Genomic DNA, 25227 nt, shown 5'->3' on the forward strand with positions numbered 1-25227 from the left:
TGGGCGTTGCGTCTCCGATAATTGGAAACTAAGTTCGCCTGGGGAATTGTTATTGCCGTTGACCTTTTTTTACGGAAATCAACTCGCAAGTAAACTACTCTACTGCTACTTTATTTTATGTAACCCTTGGATGTTTAAATAACTGTTGTGGAAAGAGGTCAAAAGACCTGAAAATATCGTGTCGAATTTCAGGAAACTTTATGAGCAACAAGTTCTTTCACTTTATTTAACTTTCCTTATTTTATGATATCTTTATAAATTCATAGATATATAATAAATATTAACTTTATCCAATATAAATACGAAATCAACTAAGCCCAAAAATGTTTTTTAATATTTTTATAAAATTATGTTTTATTAAATATATGAAAATAATAGTAATTAACAAGTTATCATCTATAAAGTATAATAGAATTTTAATACACACACTAAATTTTCACGAAAAAAATTCAATAAAAAAAAGAAAGTATAATTTTAATTAAAATAACGTTTTTATTACTTAATACATTATTAAAATAATATTAGTATTAGAAAAATAATTTAAGTAAAGAATTAAAGTATTGGAAAAATATAAAAGAAAATTTTACAAGTGAAACCCAGATTAAATAATACAATAAAATAAAAACAAAATGTAAGGAAAATAAAATACAATTTTTAGAAGTAAATTTTAATAATAAATAAGACCACATAACGATTGTTTGAAAAAAAGATATAGGAATAGTGTGATTTAACTTGGAATTTAGATCTTCTATAGTATGGTACTATATACATTAATTATTTGCCTTACGTAGCCTTTTTGCCTCTGTCCACATAACAAGCTGAAGGCACTTCCCTTTCACATTCCCCGCTCAGCCCAAAAGTATGCCGCAATACAAAGACACAAGTGTGTGTGTGTAATAATTGTGACAGCTGCAATTGCTCACACGCATGTGCGAGTGAGTTAGAAGCAGCGACGCGTCGCTGCCGCTGCCTCTGCCTCTGCCGCAGTCGCGTTACGTTTCTCTGCTGCTAACATAATAGTAGTAGTTTGGCTTTGGTTCTGTGCGACGTAATTGTGCCAGAGACAACAACAACAACAGCAAAGAGCCAACAATATTATAAATACTAATGAAAGTAGCGATAACGACGACATAAACACAAACATACATACATACATACGTTTTTATTGTCAGCTGTGCCTCTCTTTCGCATACGTTTTCACCTTTCACATACAAACAGACAAATGTAGAATTTGTTTTGTTGTTGTTCGTTAGATGTTTAAAAATATTTTGCCCGTAAGTTGTGTGCTCTGCATGAGTAAGCGCACAAGAGACAGTGCGAGAAACCTAGGGAGAGAGCGAGAGCGAGAGACAGAGGGAGAGGGAGAGGGAGAATAAGAGCGAAAGCAAGCTGTTGAGTAAGGTGTGTGCGATAAATATGAATGTAGTGAATGTACTTGCATGTATGTGTGTGTGTGTGCATGTGTGTGTATAAGAACTTCGCGCCGGCATCGACATAGACATCGACGTCAGCGTCAAGCGCCGTGACTTTGACGTGGCGACGATAACGTTTAACGCTCATGTTTTCCTATTATTGTTTTTGTTTCTGTTTTCTGTCTCTGCTTTCTGTTTCTGTTTTGTGTGTGTGTTGCTCTTATTTTTTTGTTACTGTCGCTGCACTTTAAGAATCTGTTGCACTTCACAGCGCACAGAATGCGCCAATTACGAAAGAGCGCCAAAGAAGAGGAACAAGAAGAAGACGAAGAAGAAGAAGAAGAAGAAGCACACACACACTAGTCCGTGCATCTGCCGTCACAGCTGCAGCTGTGATGTCCGATTGAAGGACAATCTAATCTCGCATATCGATGGACAATCAATCACCGATCTAAGATATCTCCAGATGTCTTTTAGCGTGAGTCATTTGATTTTATGAGTGCATAAATTTTAGTGCAATTATTTAGATAACTACACGCGTTATGATTCACTTCTATTCATCAATCAAAGATAAATCCAAAAAACGTTAAGAGAAATAATAAATGAATTATCTTTATAATAAATAATTATAAATTATATCAATAATTATATCAATCACATAAAAGATATAAGCTGTAAACATAATAATTATAATATTAATTTTAATTTTTCTTATTAACAAACCCATAAAATTCCATAGTCGAATTAAATAGAACTTTTTATATTTGTGTGCATAATATATTTAATGAATAAGTGAATACACAAATAGATAAAAAGGAAAACACATTCTAGCCATAATAATAATACAAAAAATAAAAATTTTTAAGGTTTGTAAATAAAAATAATAATAATACTTAGTTGCAAGTAAGTTTGTAAAGAACATAAAACAATATAACTAATTACATTAGATAAAAATATAATAAATAATTCACCGTGACTGATTGATGTGAATAAAAGCATTTAAAAATCTTAGAAGAGTCAAAATAATCCGTACAATAATAACAATGCATAAAACATTAGCAAGCTAAGAATACGCAATACGTAAAAAACAACCTGTTTAAAAACCAAATTCATTATAATAATATCAAAAGCTTAGCAAGCACGAAAATAAATATTATGCGCAAACACGCGCTCATCACTAGCCGCCTGTTGCTGTTGTTGTTGTGGTTGGCGCTGCCGCTGCTCGCTGCTGCTGCTGCTGTTGGTGTTGCTGCTGGTGACGTGTGCTGCGACGACTTCGACATCGACGTAAGTATGTGTGTGTGCTTGTGTGTGTGGTCGACGCTGTAGTCGCGTCGTGGCCGCTTAGTCAGTCATCGGCGTCAGTATTGCTTTTCAGTTTAGCTACGTAAAGCGGCGTCAGAGGCAGCAGCAGCAGCAGCGAGCAGCGGCAGCCCCCCGAAAAGCAGCGAGCAGCAACAACAATAATAATATCAAATCTCGCGCACTTAGCGAGCGAAGCAATCAGCGATTCTCAGTTAGTTTGTCGGTCGCGTCGTCGTCGCGTCATCGAGCGCCGGCCGCAGTTCCAACACACCTACAACAACAGCAGCAGCAACTATAACAACAACAACAACAACAACAACAAGAATAAAAGGTGACGAGTGCGGCCCATTAAAGTGTAAGAAGAAGAGTGTACAATTTGAGCGCCAAAAAATATAACAGTACCGAACAAGCAACAACAACAGCAGCACATTGTATTCTAGTGCTTCTATGTATTCGTGTGTGTGTGTGTTCTTTTTTTTGTTGTTGTTGTTGTGTGTACATATGTATATAAACATTGTACATACATACTAATGTTATGTAGCTTTATATATGTATGTACGTACATTTGTATTTCGCGCTTTTAGCATTTAAAATATTTGTGTAAAAAATTAAGCAAGTAATAATTATAGCTGGCTCTCTCAACCAGTCGCGTGCTCTCGCTCTTTCGCTCTCAGTGTAGCACAGTGTGAGAGAGCGCGTAACTATTTACAAGAACAAGAACAACAACACTACAATACAAACGAATACGTATTAATATAAATACGTAAGCGTATGTATTTTGTATACGTATGCCATTTACATACATAGTACATTCATCTATATGTATGTATGTATATGCATGCATATCTACATATGTATGTGTGTGTGTGCTTGTACATATAATGTATTGTAATCAAATACAAATCGGCAAAACAACAAAAATCTTGACGTAATCGCAACGCAACTCAAAAGCAAAGCAAAGAAAACGAGAAACGACACCGCACAGTGCTCAACAACAGCAAAAACGAACGGCAGCAACAATAACAACAACAATACGCCAACAATAACAACAAGTGCAGCCGCAGCAGCAACAGCAACAAAGCTGTTTGTTGTCTTCTTTTTTTTTGTTTTTTGTATTTTATTTTTGTTATTTATTTATGCACATGCATAAGTACATATATACATATTTATTGTTGTTAAAACATCTCATTAAGAGGCTTGCAAAAATTACGAATTTTTAACAATTACGCAAAATTGTTTTTTGCTTCTTCTTCCTTCGCTTTCGGATTTGTTATTAGTCAGCAACAACAACAACAGCAACAAGAGCAGCAGCAGCAGCAACAGAAGCGGCAACAAAAGGAACAGTGGGTAAGAGTCAATTGCATTGTATCGAATTCTTAACTGATTGTGAATGGCAAAAAGAGAAAATTTACAGTGGGTTACAGCTTTATTTATGCATAGCGACTAATCAACCACACACTCTCCGAACTATAGTTCAAATAACCATTTCGTTATCTAGTGAGCAATCAAAGCGTATTGATTGCTCATTATTGATTGGTATTAGGAATTTATTGACAGAATTTCGTTTAATAGATAATGCATACTTATGATATATAAATTATCTAATTAAGCATATACCGAAAGTCTCTAAAATTCAAACTTAAGATTTCATAAAACAAAATTGTCCTGAAATATATATATATATATAATATGTATTGGATTTAGTTTATTATCTAGCATAAAATCATGCACTCATCGTAAGGAATTCCCTTCAAAAATTATCAAAATGTTGACATGAATAATTGCATTTATATTTTAACTACATATTTATTTTTTATTTTTATTGATAACTACATACTTTGTAATCGTACGAATTATGACCCAAAACTCTCTTGCTACACATTAGTCACACCTGATCAAGGCCATGGCACAACTATCAACTATCAATAAACATGTGCACAAGTTACCGTTATCTCTATGGGTGATACTACGAGCTTTTCAAAATTCTTTGAATTACTTTTCGTGCAAATAGTTTGACTTGACGATACATAATCTCTAGTGATTTTATCATTTATCAATCGAAACTGTCAATAATTAGAATGTATTTTATGGTAGATCCCACACAACTTAAGTTCAGTTTAAAACATTAGCAAAAGAAATTATAAAAAAAATATATTCTTCTCTTATTGTGAACTTGACTTTCTATCAAGAGGGTTTAGCAAGCCATCCAAAAATGTGTGATAAAAACACACTCTTAAAAAAATCGGTATTCAACTTAAATCCATAATTTGTGAACAATTCAATGTCAAAATTTGGCTGCTAATCTACAACATTTTGTTTTACAATTTCATTTATACCATTATAAATTAAAAAGCTTCTTATACTGAGAATTTCATTAATATAGCTGTTTATTATCAATCCTAATAATCCCTATAAATATTAGTTAATAATTAAGAGTTAGAATATATAATTTGTGATTTGAGTCAACTTTCTAAAAGAGGTTTCATTTGATTTTAAATTTATCAATCTTAGATTCATTTTTGGCCTTTAAGGAAAGGTGGAACATTTGGTAATCGTATAAAAACTATGTGTAATACTTCTCCCGATCAAATTCGATTATTGTATCCATTCGTGGACACCCCGAAGATGGCAAACATGTGAAGGTTTCGTAGAATGTAGTTGGTCGACTCTTATATGCCTATGCATTGCGTCCAACTAAATCCAATGCTGATAACGAGCTTTCCAAGCTGATAACAGCAACATGCACATTCACATTCACACACACAAACAAACAAACAAACATATGTATATACATCTAAATCTATGTACATGTTTACTCGCATGAATATGTAGCTGATTATTTGTCGCATTTGGATGCGTGACATGTAGACGCCTATCAAATTACCGTTGGCCGATAATCCGCATAAAGTTGATAACGTGCAAAAAGGGCATAAACAATGACGATGGCGATTGCGCTGTCGATGTCGATGTTGATGTTAATTTTGATGGCGATGACAATGACTTCTGTTGGCCAAGTGCAACAGGATACAATACTAAACCCCTAAAAAGCAAATGCTGTGCAGCACCTGTCTATCTATCTCTGTCTCTCTCTCTCTCTCCCTCGCACACTGTCTCTTTCCCCCACACAGACACGCACACAGAAATTATTAAACTGCTATTCTTGTTTTAATTAATACAGACAAATATTGTAGAAGCAAATACGTTTTGTACAGTAAACATCAGTTATAAGCAAATACGGTTCCTTCGAGTTCCCTTTAATCACAAATTTTGTTATATACATCTTAATTCAATAATTAAAATAATTCAAAATATTAATAGAGATTATTAGGGTTAATAATAAAGAGCTCTATAAATTGAATTCTACAAATGACAGTTTCTACATATAAATCGTAATTTAGAATTGAATTTAATAAACCAATAAAATTGCATAATAGATTCAAGAAAGATTACGAAAAATAAGTATAAAAGGTTTTATAAATGTATTTTTTTTTTGTCAAAACTGTTTAAACGAAACTAAACAATTCGTGACAATACATACATATAATCACTAAACAAAAATCTTAAGTCTCGAATTTTTGGATGTTTTGAATTTTAGAAAAATCTAATTTTTCAGCTGCTAAATACAATATTTCTAATAAAATGTCAAAAATGAATTTAAGTTGTGGTTGATGAATTTGGGAAAAATACATCACAATACATTTAAAGTATTATTTTCGATTTGCAATTATCGGCAATTCACAAAATTCGCAACTGTTGCACATAATCATTATATACTGTAAGCATATGTCTGTATGTATGTATGTTTGTGCGTGTGTGCACACCAATATACTTAAAATGCAATGCATAGGAATGGGTTAAAAATAAATATTGTTGACGTCACATTTTTGCGTGCACGCGAAGAGGAAGACGAAGAAGAAGACGAAACCAAAGCCCAAAAGCGAAATTGCGAAATTCGAAATGCGACTGATTGGAATTGATTAAAGTGCAACAAATATTCTTTCTCTCTCTCTGTTGTTGTTGTTGTTGTTGTGCCGTTTGTCTTGACTGCAAATGTCACAAAAACGACAGTGAGCAACAACAATTACAACAACAACAACCACAAGAACAATAATGAACACGAAGAACGACATAATTTTATGTGGCGCTTGTTTTAGACTCCACCGCGTGTATTTCAATAAACCACGATGATGATGATGATGTCAATGGATGGCGATGGCGTTGATGACGTTGCTATATTTTCGCATTTATGCTTTTCAGCTTTTCGACTTTGCGAGTTTGCTTCTCTTTGTGTTCGCTGCCGTCGTCGTCGTCGTTGTCACCGTCGTCGTCGTCGCCGTCTTCGTCATTCTTTTTCAAGTCTTCGTTCGTTCACTCGTTCATTCGGCTTTTGGCGGTGTCAATTACCTTTTTGAATGGACACCACAAGTATTTTAAAGTTGCGCTTTAAGCACTGTGCTGCCTGCTGATGATGATGGTGATAATACACTCAAAACGCGACACACAAAAACAAAGCAACCTTTCTGCGGGGGTGTTTACGCGATTGCGATTACGAATGCGCGGTGTGGGGGAATGTGGCGAGTAAACGGGAACGGCGAAGGAGAAGGAGAAGAGTGAACAGTGACGACGAAGCAAAAGCAACAAGCAAACTCAAGCCACTTTGCTTGCTTGCTTGGTGTCGTTGTTCTTGTTGTTATTGTTGTGGTGACATTTTACATTTGACAGCGCTTATGCCTTGATTACACGCACCACAGAAAAGTGGACGAGGCAGCATGTAGTCTCTTCTCGGTCTTCAAGCTAATAGCAGGGTATGCTAAGTTAGTGACGACAAGAAATTTAGACAACAGACAGAAGAAGTTAACTCTGGTCCAATAAAGATGAAGAGAGATGGACTGTCATTTAAGTGTTTAAAGTTTTAAATTCGATGTACGAAAAATTCATAAAAATTTAGAAACCATTTCCTTTGGGGTAAACTGAACAAATAACCTATTTATTAATGTTTATCTTAACATAATTTATAGAAATTATTCTTAATATTGGTTTGAAAAAATCAAAAATAAACATAAATAATATTTGATTTTTGATAGCGATCTTATTGAAAAGAATTGCAAGTGTATAAACTTTGCTTAAAGAAAAGATTCCTCACAAATTTAATAAATAAATACATGTCGGATAGTATCCAAAATCCCTCTAGGAATTCATCTGATTTTTTTGACGCAAAACAACAATCAAATCGAGCATCAAATTCAACAAACCATTGGAGATTATCGCGTGACAACAGGCCCCCTTCATCATACATATTAATCAAAGTTTAAATAGAATCGAAAAACGATCGAATTAATTTAAGCGACTGAATCACAGTGCGAAATTTGTAACTTTGGCCCCAAACAACGTCGCAATTTAACAATGATGATGTATGACAAACAGAGAGAGAGCGAGAGAGAGAGAGAGAGAGAGAGAGAGAGCAGCACACTGACTCACGCTAAACAATTACTGAACTGAACTGAGGTGAGGTCTACAAACTAATGCCAAAGGCAAGTCAGCCATTGAGAATACATGACTACGAGATACCCTTAAAAACAACAGTACTTTTTACAACATTGTTTAGTTAGAAATTAATGGAAACCTTTAATTACGTTTGACTAATTGAATTTTCATTTAACCGATTCTTAATTGTTATTCCTATAAAACAAATCCAGTGAAAATCATTTGCATTAATTTGTTAATGGAATTTCGTTGACGTTATTGAGACTCAATTTTAGCTTGTGCAGTATTTAGAATATTATTATTATGATGTTTATTTATTTTCAACTTTTTATATAGTTAATTTAACAATTTTTTTGTATTGAAAACTTTAAAATACCATATTTCAATGAAACCTTTTCTATATTTCTTGTTTATTGCAAGGTGATCAATTTGCTAAACTAGAAAGCTTCCGCCCCATATATATCTTGAGAGGGGTGTAATAGTAAAGTTTGGGTGGCTCGTGCGTGACACGAACCCATCCTTAACACAAAGCAAAGAGCAGAGCAATCATTTTGCAATGAATCGTCCGGTATTCCTCTCACTTTCGCACACAAACGTGGCGTCGTCGTTAAATTTGCCGTCATTTTAACAGCCTCGTCACTGTGCTTAATGTTTAATGCTCTGTGAGTCGTCAGAGCTCGTCAGACTCTGTTTGCAGCGTGTGCAGTGTCAGTGGTCGACATTATCTGCAGCAAGCAAACAATTTAAAAGGCAACAACAATCACAATGTAATTTTAATCATCTGCGAGAAAAAGCAAAAAAAAAAAAAAATGAAGAAAACACAATCCGTTTCCTTGAAGCACGATTTTACAATCGGACTGCACAAACGAAGGACAAGAGAGCATCAGTAAAGGCAACAAAAATAAAGAAATAAAAACGAAAAAAAAAAAAAACAATAACAATAAAAATAACAATAGAATATTGCAATGTTTTTTTTTTTTCGTTTTTTGTTTTTGTCGTATTTTAATTGCCAATCATTGACATTGTTCATTCGTGTTCATTTGTCATGCAGCATACAATATTTACTTATAGTTGATGCATGTATGCAACATTTTCAACTACATACATACATACATAAATCTTGTTTGTGCGTTGTGTTTGTTGTTTGTGAATGCAAACCACATTTAACTCGCAAATACTTCAGGGCTGAAGATCGGTAACAAAGGTTTCGACATTCACATTAAGTCAGCAGTCGAGTTTGGAGGATTCCCTCAACTATCAAACACTGCTGAATGCCGAATAAGTATATATAGTATATAGTAAATCTATGACTTTAGATTTGAAAATGTTTGAAAATTTGATTTAGACACCCTCTAATCGATATCTTGATGAATGCGTATACTATATAGTATAAATAGTATATACTATATATACCATATACTTGTCATTTATAATATTGTATAGTATATGATCTCACTTTTACTTAGTAAATCTATGACTTTAGATTTGAAAATGTTTGAAAATTTTATTTAGACACACTCTAATCGATATCTTGATGAATGCGTATACTATATAGTATAAATAGTATATACTATATATATCATATACTTGTCATTTATAATATTGTATAGTATATGATCTCACTTTTACTTAGTAAATCTATGACTTTAGATTTGAAAATGTTTGAAAATTTGATTTAGACACCCTCTAATCGATATCTTGATGAATGCGTATACTATATAGTATAAATAGTATATACTATATATATCATATACTTGTCATTTATAATATTGTATAGTATATGATCTCACTTTTGCTTAGTAAATCTATGACTTTAGATTTGAAAATGTTTGAAAATTTGATTTAGACACCCTCTAATCGATATCTTGATGAATGCGTATACTATATAGTATAAATAGTATATACTATATATACCACATACTTGTCATTTATAATATATATATGATCTCACTGTCAATGCCATAATAAAATAGATTTTATCTTTAATTTCATTACCAGCGAATCTATTTTTAAAGTACAGTATACGCTTCAAAGAGTGAACTTTCGATAATGTAAACTTCCACAAGCGTGTACACATAATCTATGCATTATTTAACCTAATAAGTAAATGTATGAAAAACAATTTTTGATTTTAATCATTTATGAAAACATTTGAATGTCTATTATTCTTTAATGTATAAAGTTGAGCTGTTTTGATTACTGATTTTCTTAGATCACCATATCGAGCGTGGACTGTAATTCTTTTAGTGGGACGTTAATTGCGTAATTCTTTTAGTTGCCTTATTTAGAGTAAATTGCCGGCTTATACATTATTTATTGAGATGACTGTGCTAATTAATTTGAGCGAACAATAAAATTCATTCACTCGCTTGCTTAGCTTTATTCATGACTTGGTCTCATTCAATGACGTCACGACCATTTCTCCCTATTCTGCAGCTGATAAAAAACAGCAAACAACATTAATATGCATGTAAATACTTTCATAGTACTTTACATTTTATTACTGTAGCCTTAAATTGTTGTTGTTATACATGAATATGACGACAAAATGTTTGTGGTACATTCGTACCTAAAATAGGTACATTCTGGGTTTGTTAGTATTGTTTATCCTAAAGCTTGGTGCCCTAAAACTAGTACATAGTGTATTCATTATCAAAACTGATACATTTATACACTATCAATTTATATTTCATGCATTTGCTGTAAATTTCAAAACAAATTATCCGAAATATTGTATTATTATTTGACATTAAAATGTAAGGAAATTCTTACTATACAGTTTTTATTTTTATTGTATACTCTATTTTGCTAACAGTGGTACAAAAACTTCATTTTCATGTGGCAACTGTGCGTATACGTAGTATACTATACATCGTATGGTTAATACAATGTGTATGTATGTGTGTGTATGAGTGTGTGTGTATGTATGGCCCTGAGTAGCACAGACTGCACGGCGGTTAAGCTGGTGAATGGAGAGTGGAGAATGGTGCAAGAACCTCAAGCAGAGTCATACAGCATGTGTTTAAAAGCACTTTAACAGCGGCTGTTATTAGGTGTTACAATTTCTAAATGACTTGCGCTGTTTATTAACGACCAGTACTTATAAAACTCTGCTTTTATTTATATCTCTGTTTTAATGTAAGAAAAACAAAAGTAATATTTCCATAATAATGTTCATAAGGACAACAAACAAAACAGCTGCAGTTGAAGAAATTGTGTTAATCATTTTTTTGTTATAAAATAATTTTATATATACTATAAATTAATATATTAATAAATATATTAGTTATGGTGGCTTTCTATTAAAAATAAAATGCTTTATTTATATTAAAGCTATTGTATATAACAGCTGTGTCCAAGTGCGACCAGATACAAAATTTCATAAACATACATTTTTATGCCGAAGTTTATACTAAAATACTGAAAACTGATAATTTGATTTTATTTTCAAAGTTCGCACAAAAATACACGTCATTTTAAATAGCAAATTACTTATGTGTATTTAAAAAAAATACAATCCGCCGAGGACATTTCATGTAATATTATAAAATATCTTCCATGTTTACTTACTAAGCACATTTCTTGGGCACACTCAACAGCTGTTTCAGTTGTGCGTTTGATTCAGCCCTTTTGTTGACAAGAAGTAGTTTGTATTCTCGACTGACTAAATTTCGATGCTGCAGCCCTGGCGCCAACAGTGTGCTCAATTAAACAGCTGTAGTCGGTGCTGCCAGCTCAGCGCAATGCTCCCGCGCTCTTTTTCATAACACAGTATTTGATATACAATAATTATCATTTAGCACATTTAAAATACAATCATTTATTAAATATATTCAAATAGCTTATGTGATACATATTTAGGGTACTTTTCGTATATTTCGCATAATATCGTATATAATCGAATTGTGTGTAATTAGTCTGGCAACGCTCGATGGTAAAACGAGTCGTCGCTGCGTGCGCATGCATATGTGTGATTTTGAGTGCGTATTTTTTGAGCAAGTGTGTGTAAATGTTGTGACTGTGTGCCCGTGTGTTTGAGTGTATGCGTGTGTGTTTGCGCCTGTACTATGCCAGTAAAGCAGCGCGAGCGAGCGAGCGAGCAATACAAAATAAGTTTTGTGCAAAAAAAAAGGGCCAAGAAAGCTGATCAATAAATAATTGTTAAAATTTAATGTGACCTGAAACGCGTGTACAAGCGTAGCAATAAATAATTGTGGGTGTCCTTGCATTTATCTATCATCATTGTCCAGGGCAACTGACACAAGAAAAGAAAAACACATTGGCGCTGCTGCTATGAGAAAAGAACGTAAGCAACAGCAAAAGCAGCAACGATAACAGCAGAAAATATTTTTTTTTTTTGGTGTGCTGTGCGCGCGTGCTGCCAACTTTGTGCAAAGTGTTTTTTTTTTTTTTTTTTGGTTGCCTTTTAACACCGTCCCCGCCTGTCAATCGCCACCCAAAATAAAATAAGGTGCACAACAAATACGTCGTGGATAAGAGTGAAAAGATAATTTGAAGGATCGTATGTAGCTATCCTATTGCTATTCGAATTGCTATCCTCGTTCCATTTTGTGTGTGGCGTGCGTACAGTTGAATTTTTCAACAAGTTGCCAGCACAGCGCGCAACGCGACATAAACACACACACATACGCATAGGCAAGCAAAGGCACAAACACACACACATACGCAAATACAAGCGCGCGCAGTGAGAAGAGAAATAGCAACAGCAACAGCAAAAGCAAAAACAAAAGCAGCAACAACAAGAGGAGCAGCAACGTTTTTAGTGATGTCATCAGAAAGTAAGTTGGTTTTTTTTTTTGTATTTGCCTATAACACAACGTCGTCATGACGTCATTTCATAAAAATACACACAACAGTTGAGACACGGTATGGTCATTGCTGCTGCTGTTGTTGTTGTTGTTGTTGTATTGTCGTTGTCATCGTCGTCGCCGTCGTCGTCGTTGTCGCTGTCGTCGTCATTTTTGTAGCAAGGCAAACAAAACAAACCAAACAACAGTTGAATGTAGTAGAGACATAATCAACAGCAACAGCAGCAGCAGCAACACTGACAGTGACAGTCAGCGGGTGCGTCGGTGTGTGTGTGTGTGTGTGAGAGTGTGTTTGTTGCTGTTGGATATACACATATGATGTAGTTGATGTATTACAATTAACAATTAGCAATTACCAATTATCAATCAAGCAATATTGTAACCAACTTATTCATTCTCTCTGTCTCTTTTTCCTTCATGTCGCAGTCGTCGTCCAACAACAACAACATCAACAACAATATACAACCACAACAATTTCAAACTGGCAACATTGAAACGGAAACGGTCGCCAAACTGAAGCACTTATCGGAGAGCGTAACGGTGCTGCTGAAAATCGCTAAAATGGACAGCATCGTTGTCGAGGAGAATGGCAACTCGGCCGCCTCCAGCGGCAATGTCAACGATGTTGATGCCGCCGCAGTCGCCGTCGCTGCCGCTGCCGCCGCAGCAGCAGTCACAGGCGGTCAACTGCAACAGCAGCAACAACAACAACAGCAGCAACAACAACAGAACCAGCAAAGTACAACGGCGACGGCCAACACAAACAATGCCAGCAGCGCGGCATCCGTGCTGACCACAACCAACTGCAATATACAATACCCTCTGACGCCGTTAACACACGGCCTACAGGTGAGCTGCACTCCTGCCCCCGCCCCTTCACCTCCTCCTCTCCCACCGACCAAGACAAATACTGTTGCCATCGTTAAGTACTCAAAATAGTGTCGATAAGTGCACATCTCAGATAATTGCATAAATTCAAATGTAGTTTAAGGGCACATCTCAGATAATTACATAGATTCAAATGTAGTTTAATTGCATATTGCAGTTAAAAGCACAATACCAAGTCAAGATAAATCCTTTTGACATCATTAGGAACTCGAAATAGTGTCGATAAGTGCACATCTCAGATAATTGCATAGATTCAAATGTAGTTTAATTGCATATTGCAGTTAAGAGCACAATACCAAATCAAGATAAATCCTTTTGACATCATTAGGAACTCCATAAGTGCACATCTCAGATAATTGCATAGATTCAAATGTAGTTTAATTGCATATTGCAGTTAAGAGCAAAATAGTAAGTCATTAAGTGCACATACTTAATAATTGTATTAGCTTAAAATCTGTTCCACAAATAGTTACAATTTTGCGTTCAATTGGATATTACAGTTAGCTGCATCATTAATTTTGGTAATAGTTGTGTGTGCAATTATGCAGGATAACTTAGTCATTAGTCCTTCAAAAATAACTTTTAAATACACACTTCTATTAAAACACTTTTATTAAGATTTTTGCATTTTTAGGATAGCTTCCTAAATAACCAGATTCAATATTCAAGATCATAATAGTTAAGCGAATTGTTTTTCTTATTAACAATGAACATCAAAAGGCAGCTAATTTAATGTGGATTAGTGTTTAGAGTCAGCTTTTAACAAGCCCAACACAACATATTAACAATGCACATAAATATGAGGGACATTTGGTGAATTATATTCTAGTCAACTTTTAATGAAGCCAACCTGGGAATCCTATGGAAGCAATTATTGTACACTAACACAGATACTTACTCCATTGATGAAACGGGCTCATCATTTTGTTGGCTTCATTTAAACTTCATCACTTGATAGAAAGCAAAATGCAGCTAAAACGTATTTACTTTATTATAATGAAGACAGTGTTTTTAACTTTAGTGCAACCATATTTGAAGACAATGTTTGTCTGTTCAAACTCTCCTAAATCCTCAGTTCTTGAAATATCAGTTAAATAATTAGTAGTATCTAACTAGTGAAGCATTAAAAGTTCCCTGCATATTTTCCGATGAATATTTAGCACTAATTTAAACTCTTTCAATATTAAATAGACAAGCTGTTGTACCTTTTTATACAAATCTCGATTTATTGATTAATTAAGTATCTGCAAAAAATGAAGATTTATCATTCCTCATTATTACTAAAATTTTATTGATCAATGAGATTGCTAATGACTAATGCATTGAAATTGCGCTCGGCAGGTACAATCCGTGATACAGGCAGCCAATCATTCGGGTGTCATACAAAGCGCCGCGGGAACGCAACAGCATCAAAATCAATCGCTGGCCGACGCAACAGCGATGCATAAAGGAGGCGGCGGTAATGTCGTCTATGTGACCAAACCGGCAAATACGACGGTTATTCATACGGCCACCGGCAATGCAGTGCAAGTGCGTAACAAAGTGCGTAGCTATTCATCGAATCCAACGAAAGAAAAAAAAAAAACTAAACTCGAAATTCATAAATCATATATAGATTTAAGTTTTACATTTTGAATATGTTTAATGACCAATTGCATTGTTGCAGATCCCTCCAAACTTTCAATGTAAGATCAAACCCGAACCGAATATACCGCATCCGGAGGATACCGATGAGAGTTTATCGGACGATGATTCACAGCATCATCGAAACAGTCTGACGCGAAGGCCATCGTACAACAAGATATTCACCGAAATCAGTGGACCTGACATGAGCGGTAATTTCATTTCTCTGGTTTTTTGTAAATTGTTTTTTTTTTTTTTTTATTAATATAACCTACGCTGAGCGCCTAACTGCCTTCCCCTTCCCCTCTTTGCTGTCTCTCCTGCTCTCACTCTCTTTCTCTGTCTTCTCCGTTTCTGTTCTTCGCGAGCTATGTATATCCTATATCCTAAGCTCAGCCAACTGTCTTGTCTGATTACAAAAGAATTCCAAATACAACTTACCAATTAAGATCATGTTATGAGAGCTATAGACTGTTTTAAACTATCTTTGATATTGAGAACAAGTAATAATCTTTGCAATAAGCATTTCTACTCCTTTTGAGACACACCTTCTTATAAAGAACACAATTCGAAATTAAATATTCCCAGAGCAGAGCTTAGGATAAATACTAGCAGAATTCGCGGAGAGTTTCTTTACAACATAGGCATTAACTATTCCATTGTAATGTACTATATAAGAAGCATTTGATCATTGTCATTACCATCAAAGAGCTGAATCGATCAAACAATCTCGTATTTATATACCCAACAACTAATCATCAATCATTTACTGTGTCTAACAAACCTTTTTGGCTGTTGTGATAGTTGCAAAATTGTTGTTCACCAAAAAATTCACTTCACACAACACACATTACATCCATAGTATATCATGAAAAGTGCTGTATGGAACCCTTTTAGTTGTATATAATATATTCACACTCTCGCTCTCTCTATCTCTGTCTCTCTCTCTCTAATTTCCCGCTAACGTTATCTCTATCTCTCATGTATCCTTGTCATTAGTTGTTGTTGTTGTTGCTTAACGAAAGAAATTGAAGCATAAGAAACGTTTGAGCAAATTTTTTGTACAGAAAACGGAAAAGTTTCTGCGGTATAGTCAAAATGGAACTCTTATAAGTACTAAATGTAATGGCGATTTACTAGCAATCGAAATCATTCGCAAAGCATTCTTCACATCTGTACATCTTCCCTCTCCTCCACGCCCAACAACCACAAAAAAAATTGCAGTAGAAGCTCGATGGAACTTTAATTGTATGCAAATTCTTGCTCATTTACTCATTTATGGGCCACTTTCACTTAGTGGCGCATGTTCTTCGCTTAACTGTCACACTAAGAAGACGGATAACTGACTTTACATCTTTTCACTTAAGAGCCACTTTTTTGGTGGTGCCGCTAAGTGAGATGTGATAAAAAGAATCGATTATCGAGCTTCTACTGCGATATTAATGATAAGTGTTGTCCAACAACTACAAGAAAATTGCAGTAGAAGCTCGATGGAACTTTAATTGTATGCAAATTCTTGCTCATTAACTTATTTATGGGTCACTTTCACTTAGTGGCACATTATCCTCGCTTAACGGTCACATTAAAAAGATAACAGAAAACTGACGGTTGCTTACCTTTACATCTTTTCACTTAAGGGCCACTTTTTTGATGGTGCCGCTAAGTGAGATGTGGTAAAAAGAATCGGTTATCGAGTTTCTACTGCAATATTAATGATAAATGTTGTCGGAACAACTACAAGAAAATTGCAGTAGAAGCTCGATGGAACTTTAATTGTATGCAAATTCTTGTTCATTAACTCATTTATGGGCAACTTTCGCTTAGTGGCACATGTTCCTTGCGTAACGGTCACATTACAAAGATAAAGAAAACTGACGGTTGCTTCACTTTACATCTTTTCACTTAAGGGCTACTTTGTTGGTGGTGCCGCTAAGTGAGATGTGGTAAAAAGAATCGATTATCGAGTTTCTACTGCAATGTTAATGATAAGTGTTGTTTTCTTGTTGTCGCTCTTGGCTTTACCGATGCTGCTGCTGCTGTTGTTGTTGTTGTTGTTGCCGCTATCCGCAACACGCACACCACCCTCACCCCCCGTTCATCACCCGCAAAACCTGACACGCACACAATGTCCTTACGCACTCACACACACACACATTCATACATATGTAATAACAAAACGTCGCCGTCGATGCCGTCGCCGTTGCAGTTGTTTTTTTTTTATTTCAAAACTAACATCTACAAAAGCAAACCAAAAACACAAAAACAAAGCCAATCAAATCTCTCGCTCTGTTCGCTCGTTCGATCATTCGCTCACTCGCTCGCACTCACAAGACACCCATAATAAATCCAAAAACAAACAAACAAAAAAGTCGAAAAAACAAAATGTTTTCTTATAATTTTTATTGTTGTTTTTTTTTTCGTTTTCTTTTTGACTGCCCGCGAATATGCTACAAAAAAATATAAAAAAAAAAAAAACAAAACAAATCAATCAAAAACGAAAATCCAATAAATATGTCAACAACAACAACAACTACAACCAACCAACCTAAAACAACAACAACCCCCAACCATCTCCCCCAAAACCAAAAAATCGAAAAAAAAATGCGCAAAAAAAAACAAAATAAAATCGTGCAGCGGGTGCAATACTGCAAATGCCTGAAGGCATCGTACTCGGCTCACAGCTGAGCGGCAGTGGGGCGGGGGGCGGTGGCGGCGGCAGCGGTGGCGGTGGCAGCGGCGGCGGCGGTAACACATCGGGCAGTCCACTGCTACACATGGCGCCAGACTCGGCCTTCTATTTAAGCAATCGGATAGCATACAATACCAGTAAACACACATCAGCCGCAGCAGCAGCAAATCCAAAAGAGAAACCAAACTCAACTAATGTATACTATGTTTATCTCTTTCTCACCCCCCTTGAAATACAGATACAGGCGGCATTGCGGAAGATCAGACGCGCAAGCGAGAGATACGATTGCAAAAGAATCGCGAGGCGGCGCGCGAATGTCGGCGAAAAAAGAAGGAGTACATCAAGTGCCTGGAGAATCGTGTGGCGGTGCTAGAGAACCAAAACAAAGCGCTTATCGAGGAGCTCAAGTCGCTGAAGGAGCTCTACTGTCAGACGAAGAACGACTGAACGTGGTGGGTGCCATTGCTGGGATGGTCAGACATCAGCGTCAGCATCAGCAGCGACAGCGACAGCAGCAGCAGCAGCGACAACAACAACAACAGCAACGCCAGCAACAGCGACAGCAGCAGCTTTATGTCAAAAATTGCGGTCTGGCAACACTGACGAAAACAAAAACACAGAAACAACAACGAGGACGAATACAAAGACACGAGGACAGCGACAAAATCAAAGACAGAAACACAAAACAGAATTGTAAGACACAATGACGATGGCAGCCAGCCGCATATCATGGTTTACATACATATAAAGCGCTATATGTAATATAAATTATCACAAAAAACAAAAACAAATTGATCATGTTGTTGTTGTCATTACACACAGACAGACACACACACACACTGACAGCTCCACAAGTTGCTGTTCTGTTGGTCAAATGTTGGCGAGAACAACATTTGCAGGGCAACAAACAGCAACAGCAGCCAACAAACACACACACACAGCGACAGACAAACAAACAAACAAACACACACACACACAATGTAATTATGTTTATAATTTACTCGTAAAAGTGTAATATTATTTTAAAGCCTATTTTTATTGATTTAGTTATATATTTGCTAATTAAATTATACACTACACAGTAATTTGTACTGTTAATTAATTATTATTATTTTTTAAATATTCAAACATCAATATTTTTTTTTTTGTTTTTTCGTCTATTATTCGCTACTTTGTTATATCATAAGCTGAAATCTGGAATTTACAAAAAACAAACGAAAACAAAAAAAAGAAGAAAAAAAAAACAAAACAAAAAAAAAATGATTATACAAAGAAAATGTGTTTAGCTAAATTTTAAATGCGGCGCCTAGCAAAATTCTCTCTCTGTCTCTCTCTCCCACACAAGCAGCAGCAAAAGCCTTTCCCACACACACACACACGAAACACCCTGTATCATCCACATAGAAAAAGAAGAGTGCGCAAAGAGAATGAGAGTAAAAGCATAATTAAAATTAAGTTTTAAAATTTGTAACCTTTAGGCAGAGAAAACGATCTTGAGTTTGAGAATGAGAATGAAAAGAAGCGTGTGAGAGACATGAAATGAAAAGAGTAAGAGAATATATATATATATACACCATATATGTATATATATATCTGTGTTGTTGCATAATTTTACGTACGGCAGTTTCTTTCCACCACCCCTTAAAACCCTTCCCTACCTCCCTCCCTCCCACATACGCACCTTCCCCTTAGCATAGACTACACAAAATTTTTTTTGTTCTCTGTGTGCGCATACCGCAAAAACACAATTGATATATGAATATGAATATATATAAACGAAAATTATATATACATATGCATGTATGTAGTTAGCGAATATTTGTACACTATTTGTATTTTAACTGATTTTGCGTTAAAGCTAAGCAAACGAAAGAAATTGAAAATAAACAATGCATAAAACAAGAAAAACACAAACAACAACAAAAAAAAATAAATAGCTGCAAATGCTCTGTACTTTTTTGTGGCAAGCAAAAAACATAGAAAAGGAACACAGCAAGAAAAAAAAACAATATTAAAATAAAACAAAAAAATCAACGAAAGCATAGTCATATTTTGTAATGTAAAAAGAAGTGCAAATGAAGCGACTAGAAAACGATAAAATAAAAAACAAAACAAACACATAAAAGAAAAACACAAAAAAAAAAAAATGTCTCGTTATCTCTTGTGATCAACTCAGTTGTTATAAATGAATTAAAAAAAAAACAAAAAATTAAACCAGGCAAAGAAGAATATGCAAAGAAATCAAATAAGAAAAACATGCAGCTTCCATAAGTTGCATGTCCGTTCTTTTTTTTATAAATGTATGTACATGAAAACAACACACACTCACACACACACACACAAATAGAAAGGGAAAAACAAAAGAAAAAACATTACAAACACTTGATATATAAATAAATACATATGATATATGTGTATCTATATTATATATCTGTCTATTTTTCATGTCAAAATCAAAGCGAAACAATTTATGATTAACTGGAACGTAAATAATGATTAGATAAATAAAGATGGTAAACAAAAATGATTGTAAACTTTTTAGCAGTTCAGAAACGCGATATGAATAAAAACAAAAAAAAAAACAAAAACAAAAAGCAAAACAAGTTGCATAAACAAATATAAAATATTTTTATTGTCATTGCATAGTTTTTAAGGTAGTAATTTTAATATTTAAAACATAAGCAACAAAACAAAACACACAAACAAAAAAAAAACAACTGACAACCGAAAACAAATCTGCAAAAAAGAAATAACTAAAAATTAAAAAAAAACAAGTAAAAAGAAATGAAAACAAAGCAGTAAAAATTACAATATTGTTATAAATATTTGTCTCAATGAGAAAACAAGAAACAAAAACAAGCAACAAAAAAATCTACATGAAAAAAAAAAAACAATAAAAAAAATTTTAAAAAATAATCAAAAAAATTGTCACAATTAATGGAACCGCGAAAAAGGGAAGAGAACTTTATCAACAATAAATGGATTGTAAATAGTCTAGATGACAACTGGAAAATTAAATTTCAAACATGAAATGAGGAAACTAAATTCGGTAAGTTTTTGTAAATTGGCATAACTTTTTATTCTATGTATTTTATACGGAATTTTATTGAATTTATTTTAAATTTATTTGATGTTTAGAAAGTAAAGAACAATATATTAAGAGTTTGAATTCGCTCAATACACTTTTTTTTGCATTTGCACTTTAGGTTTGAAAAAGTTCGCTGCCAACATTGCGTATACTTAATGTGAGAGCTTAAATGGCGCCGTTCTCTTATAGAGTTGAACAAAATCATTGGCATTCTTACGTATACGTAATGTAATTTGATACATCATTAATTCACAGGGTGTCATTTTCTCTTTATGCTGCAGCTTATGACTACACTGCGTATACGTAATGTGTTGTTAACTTACAGCGCGCCAATTTCTCTGACTGCTGCGTATACGTAATGTGTTAGATTGTTAATTACGAAAGCGTTACTTTTGTGTGGCGCATTCAAAAAAGAATAACTGAAAACAGACTTGATGAGAATTATAAGTTTATGATTAATATTTCTATACATTTTTACAATGTTAAAAATATTTATATTTTATATTTTTTAAATCCCAAATAAAAAAGTATTTTTCCCATGCAAATTATATTTGCCTATTTCAAAATTGATGCTCGATACTCGAACTTTGAGAATTTTTTTTTTTGTTATCTTTTGACTTTAGCGATACATTAATTGTCCTGCAAGGTTAATGTATTCATTCATATTTAATTGCTTTTATTTATTAAAATTCTTGTAATTCTCCGATACGTCAAATCATAAGATGAAACAAATTTTTAAACAACTAAAGTTTTTTTCTTATAGCTCCGGATTAGCTAACTATATTAAAAGCTAAGATTGATTTTAAGAACCTTTTCTGTAAATTTGTATGCAATTATCTCAAATCAGAAAAACTTCTTAGCTCTAATTAATGTGCTAATCAAAAACTAAATTATCTAAATTTAATTTATTTCATTGTTGTTATTTAGCGTAATGAATATGCATAGGTGTAATACTCTATTCTCACTATTTACAGTGAAAAAAGTATAAATTAAACAAATTTTAAAAAGAAATAAAGTTATTTCTTATAGCTCTGGATTAGCTAAATATATTTAGAGCAAAGATTGATATTCGACACTTTTTAACGAGAAAATACATATATAAAATCGTTAATTTTTTATATTTTTCGTACGAATTTGTTAATTTTCATAAGATTATCTTAAAACAGAAACATAATTCTAAAATGCTTCGTAGCTCTAATTACGATTCATCTTTATTATTATTATAATTTTCAATAATGTTTCATGCGACATATTTGTCAAAGAATTCCCATATTCATAATGAATAGAATATACGTAGATAGATAGTTGACCCAAAAGAATTTTGTGCTGCCTTAAAATATGCGCATTTAATATTGAATTTATTAAGTACATCGCAAGTATGTATGTTATGTATATAAGTATGATGTAAGCATATGTATAAGTATAAAACGTAAAAACTAAAGAGAATATTTTGGTCACGACTACAACAAATACAGATTAAATAGAGATTCACAGTGTTTAATCAGTTCCGAGATCTCCAGCTTCATCCTTCAGCATCAACTCAATCAAATAATCACATGGAGCGGGAGCAGTTGCAGTCTCTCTCTCTCTCTCTCTCTCTCAGTCTTTGTATATTTGGGCTTAGGAGATGAACAGATAGAGCATAAACATGCCGATGCCAATGTAATGATTGAGATATCCCACAGCCGCCCAGTGATACATGAATGGCAGCTGGTGGTCCGCCTCCATGCTGAGCGTTTCGTTCAGCAGCACCACGCCCAGATACGCCAGATGCCAGATGTCGAGCAGCGTGAATGCCACATTGATGGTGGCGACCAACCAGCTGCTGGCACAGCGCCAACCACGACGCCGAGGGCAACGCGTGTAGCGACAACGTTCGGCACCTGGACACGGATTGGCAGCGATGCAGGCGTTGCAGAGAGTGGCCAGATGGCGACGCAACATCGCCTCGCCCTGGCCAAAGGTGGCCAGCGAGAGGAGCACCAAATAGATGCGAAAGTCCATGCCATGCAACAGCGATGAAACGATGTAAGTGCAAAACACTGCAACAATCGTGTTGTGCCTCGATCGTTGCTTCGATGCGCTGTACACATAACGCTTGAGCCATTCGTGCATCGGCAGATTCCAACAGCGGACCAAAGCGCTCAACGAATGCGGCCACTCGATGTGCCAAGGACGCGCCACCAAGGCGCCCAGTGAACGGCTCTGCGTGTCCAGCTGCTGGCCGGATGTGGCAAGCAACGCTTGGCTCAAGAAGCTCACAAAATAATGACTGCTGCGCACACTCAACGCTCCCGCATACATCAGCAGCCATTGAGCTCTAGTTTCGTGTTGTTGCTGCTGTTGCCGGTGCAGCTGGAGTTCACCCCAAGCGGGCGCAATGCAATTGGAGACACTGAGGGACAGCAGACAGAGCGACAGATTGAGCAGCGTGTGGAGGAGCGAGCGACGCCAATGCGGCCGATGGCACAGCGAGTCCAGATAGCGACCATAGCTCAGCCACGGTCCCAGAATGCAGCTGGCCGGCTGGAAGATGTAGCCGAGATACGTCCAAAGGCTGGGCATGCTGCGCAGTCCGGCGGTCAGATCGAAGCCCAGCGAAATGACCTTCATGTTGGCCACCATCTGCAGGCCACGCAATTGCGCCCAATCCTGACGCTGTTCGAGCAACGCCAGCTCATAGACAAACTGGCTGCCAATGCTGAGCACAGCAATCGCCACAGCCGCTCGTTGTCCTCCGCGACTCAAGCGCACCAGCTGCAGCAGGGCATAGCTGACGAGGCTCAGCAGCAGCAGCAACAACATCCGTTCACCGAGTGTTACGTAGAGCATTGCAAGGCCGCAGATGATATTGATGGCATGCAGTGGTGCCATCTGTCGGCAGTTGGCATCCTGTTGCTGCAGCCGTCGACGCGCATACAGCTGACAGAGCACTCGACACAGCAAACAACCGAAGAGCAGCGGCAACAAATAGCTGAACACCTGGATCAGCGATGGCAACATGCAATTCGCATAGCTATCGTAGAGACGATCCGACAGGCTGCCATAATCCGGCACCAAATTGTCGTGGATATCATCAGCAGCGTCATTGTCGCCATCATCATCATCATCATCGTCGGGATAATCGGTGTGACGAGCGTAGCGATTGTGGAATTTGTGGTCAGCGTAGAAATCATCGATGCCATCGATGCCGCCTTCATCGTCCATATAGTCCGCATCGTCGTAGTACTGATAATCCATCTTCACGGAGCTGCCTCAGAGACAAAGTACGAACGCAACAACCAAAAATTGGTTTTGTCTGCTTCTTCTGTGTTTCACTCACGATTTGAATTTAATTTCATTTTCAATGGTGCATTTCTTCTTCGTATGATTATCAACAGCAGCGCACAGCGCGACGGCAAGTTCAATTTCAAAATATACCAAATATACCAAACGCTAAGAAATCACCTAAATTATACCAAATGCAACTGCAGTTTGAGTTGTGTTTATTACTGAGACCAATTTTACAATTTCTTTTTTTTTTACTTTATGTAAACAATTAGCATTGCAAATTGTGATGCATCACAATTGTCTATCGATTTTTGTTATCGACAATCACAGCTCATCGTTGAAATCGATCAGCTTGATCTTTAAGCAAACACTCACTCACTTTGTGTTTCCAATTCAAATGTTTATTTTATAAAACTAAGGTGGAGACTTTTAGTATTTGAGAGGAGTAGAATCTTTTAATAAATTGTTTTCAATATACGGCCTTACCCAAATTCTATGGATCACAATTTAAAATTTAGCACAAAAGATTTGAAACGAAAAACAAACAAGAAATTTAATTGAGTAAATTGATCACAATCGAAATAATATATATTGATCAAGATATTTCACATTAGTAAAATAACAATCTTTTAATGCAAA

General features: G+C 35.4%; 2 protein-coding genes across 8 annotated transcripts; one reads left to right on the plus strand and one right to left on the minus strand.

Annotated features, from left to right (window-relative positions):
- Window positions 1-1873: 1873 nt before the first annotated feature.
- Window positions 1874-19021, plus strand: LOC117570805 (cyclic AMP response element-binding protein B). Of its 7 annotated transcripts, none has more exons than XM_034252706.2 (7): window positions 2828-3048; window positions 3995-4064; window positions 13457-13879; window positions 15260-15460; window positions 15585-15753; window positions 18176-18367; window positions 18469-19021. In XM_034252706.2, the coding sequence occupies exons 3-7, from the start codon at window positions 13592-13594 to the stop codon at window positions 18675-18677; spliced, it is 1059 nt and encodes a 352-aa protein (XP_034108597.1). In that variant the 5' UTR covers window positions 2828-3048; window positions 3995-4064; window positions 13457-13591; the 3' UTR covers window positions 18678-19021. The 7 variants fall into 7 exon arrangements, with proteins under 7 accessions (XP_051858357.1, XP_034108597.1, XP_051858365.1 ...); XM_034252673.2 differs by lacking the exon at window positions 2828-3048 and adding an exon at window positions 3054-3072; XM_052002397.1 differs by lacking the exons at window positions 2828-3048; window positions 3995-4064 and adding an exon at window positions 1874-1890 and having other exon boundaries at window positions 15260-15448.
- A 3613-nt stretch (window positions 19022-22634) lies between these two features.
- On the minus strand, window positions 22635-24759 carry LOC117578093 (protein-serine O-palmitoleoyltransferase porcupine). Its single transcript, XM_034263263.2, has one exon. It carries the CDS (start codon window positions 24556-24558, stop codon window positions 22939-22941), a length of 1620 nt encoding a protein of 539 aa, XP_034119154.1. The 5' UTR covers window positions 24559-24759; the 3' UTR covers window positions 22635-22938.
- Between the last annotated feature and the right edge of the window lie 468 nt (window positions 24760-25227).

This window comes from Drosophila albomicans, chromosome X, assembly GCF_009650485.2.
Source record: "Drosophila albomicans strain 15112-1751.03 chromosome X, ASM965048v2, whole genome shotgun sequence".
Lineage (NCBI taxonomy): Eukaryota > Metazoa > Arthropoda > Insecta > Diptera > Drosophilidae > Drosophila > Drosophila albomicans.

What these genes read in the sequence shown, in the direction of transcription:
- LOC117570805 (XM_052002397.1), top strand. An exon ending in CGTTAACACACGGCCTACAG is followed by an intron (nt 13,880 to 15,259) that starts GTGAGCTGCACT and finishes TGCGCTCGGCAG; the next exon opens with GTACAATCCGTGATACAGGC. An exon ending in CCACCGGCAATGCAGTGCAA is followed by an intron (nt 15,449 to 15,584) that starts GTGCGTAACAAA and finishes GCATTGTTGCAG; the next exon opens with ATCCCTCCAAACTTTCAATG.
- LOC117578093 (XM_034263263.2), bottom strand. Translation starts at nt 24,558, where the DNA reads ATGGATTATCAGTACTACGACGATGCGGACTATATGGACGATGAAGGC.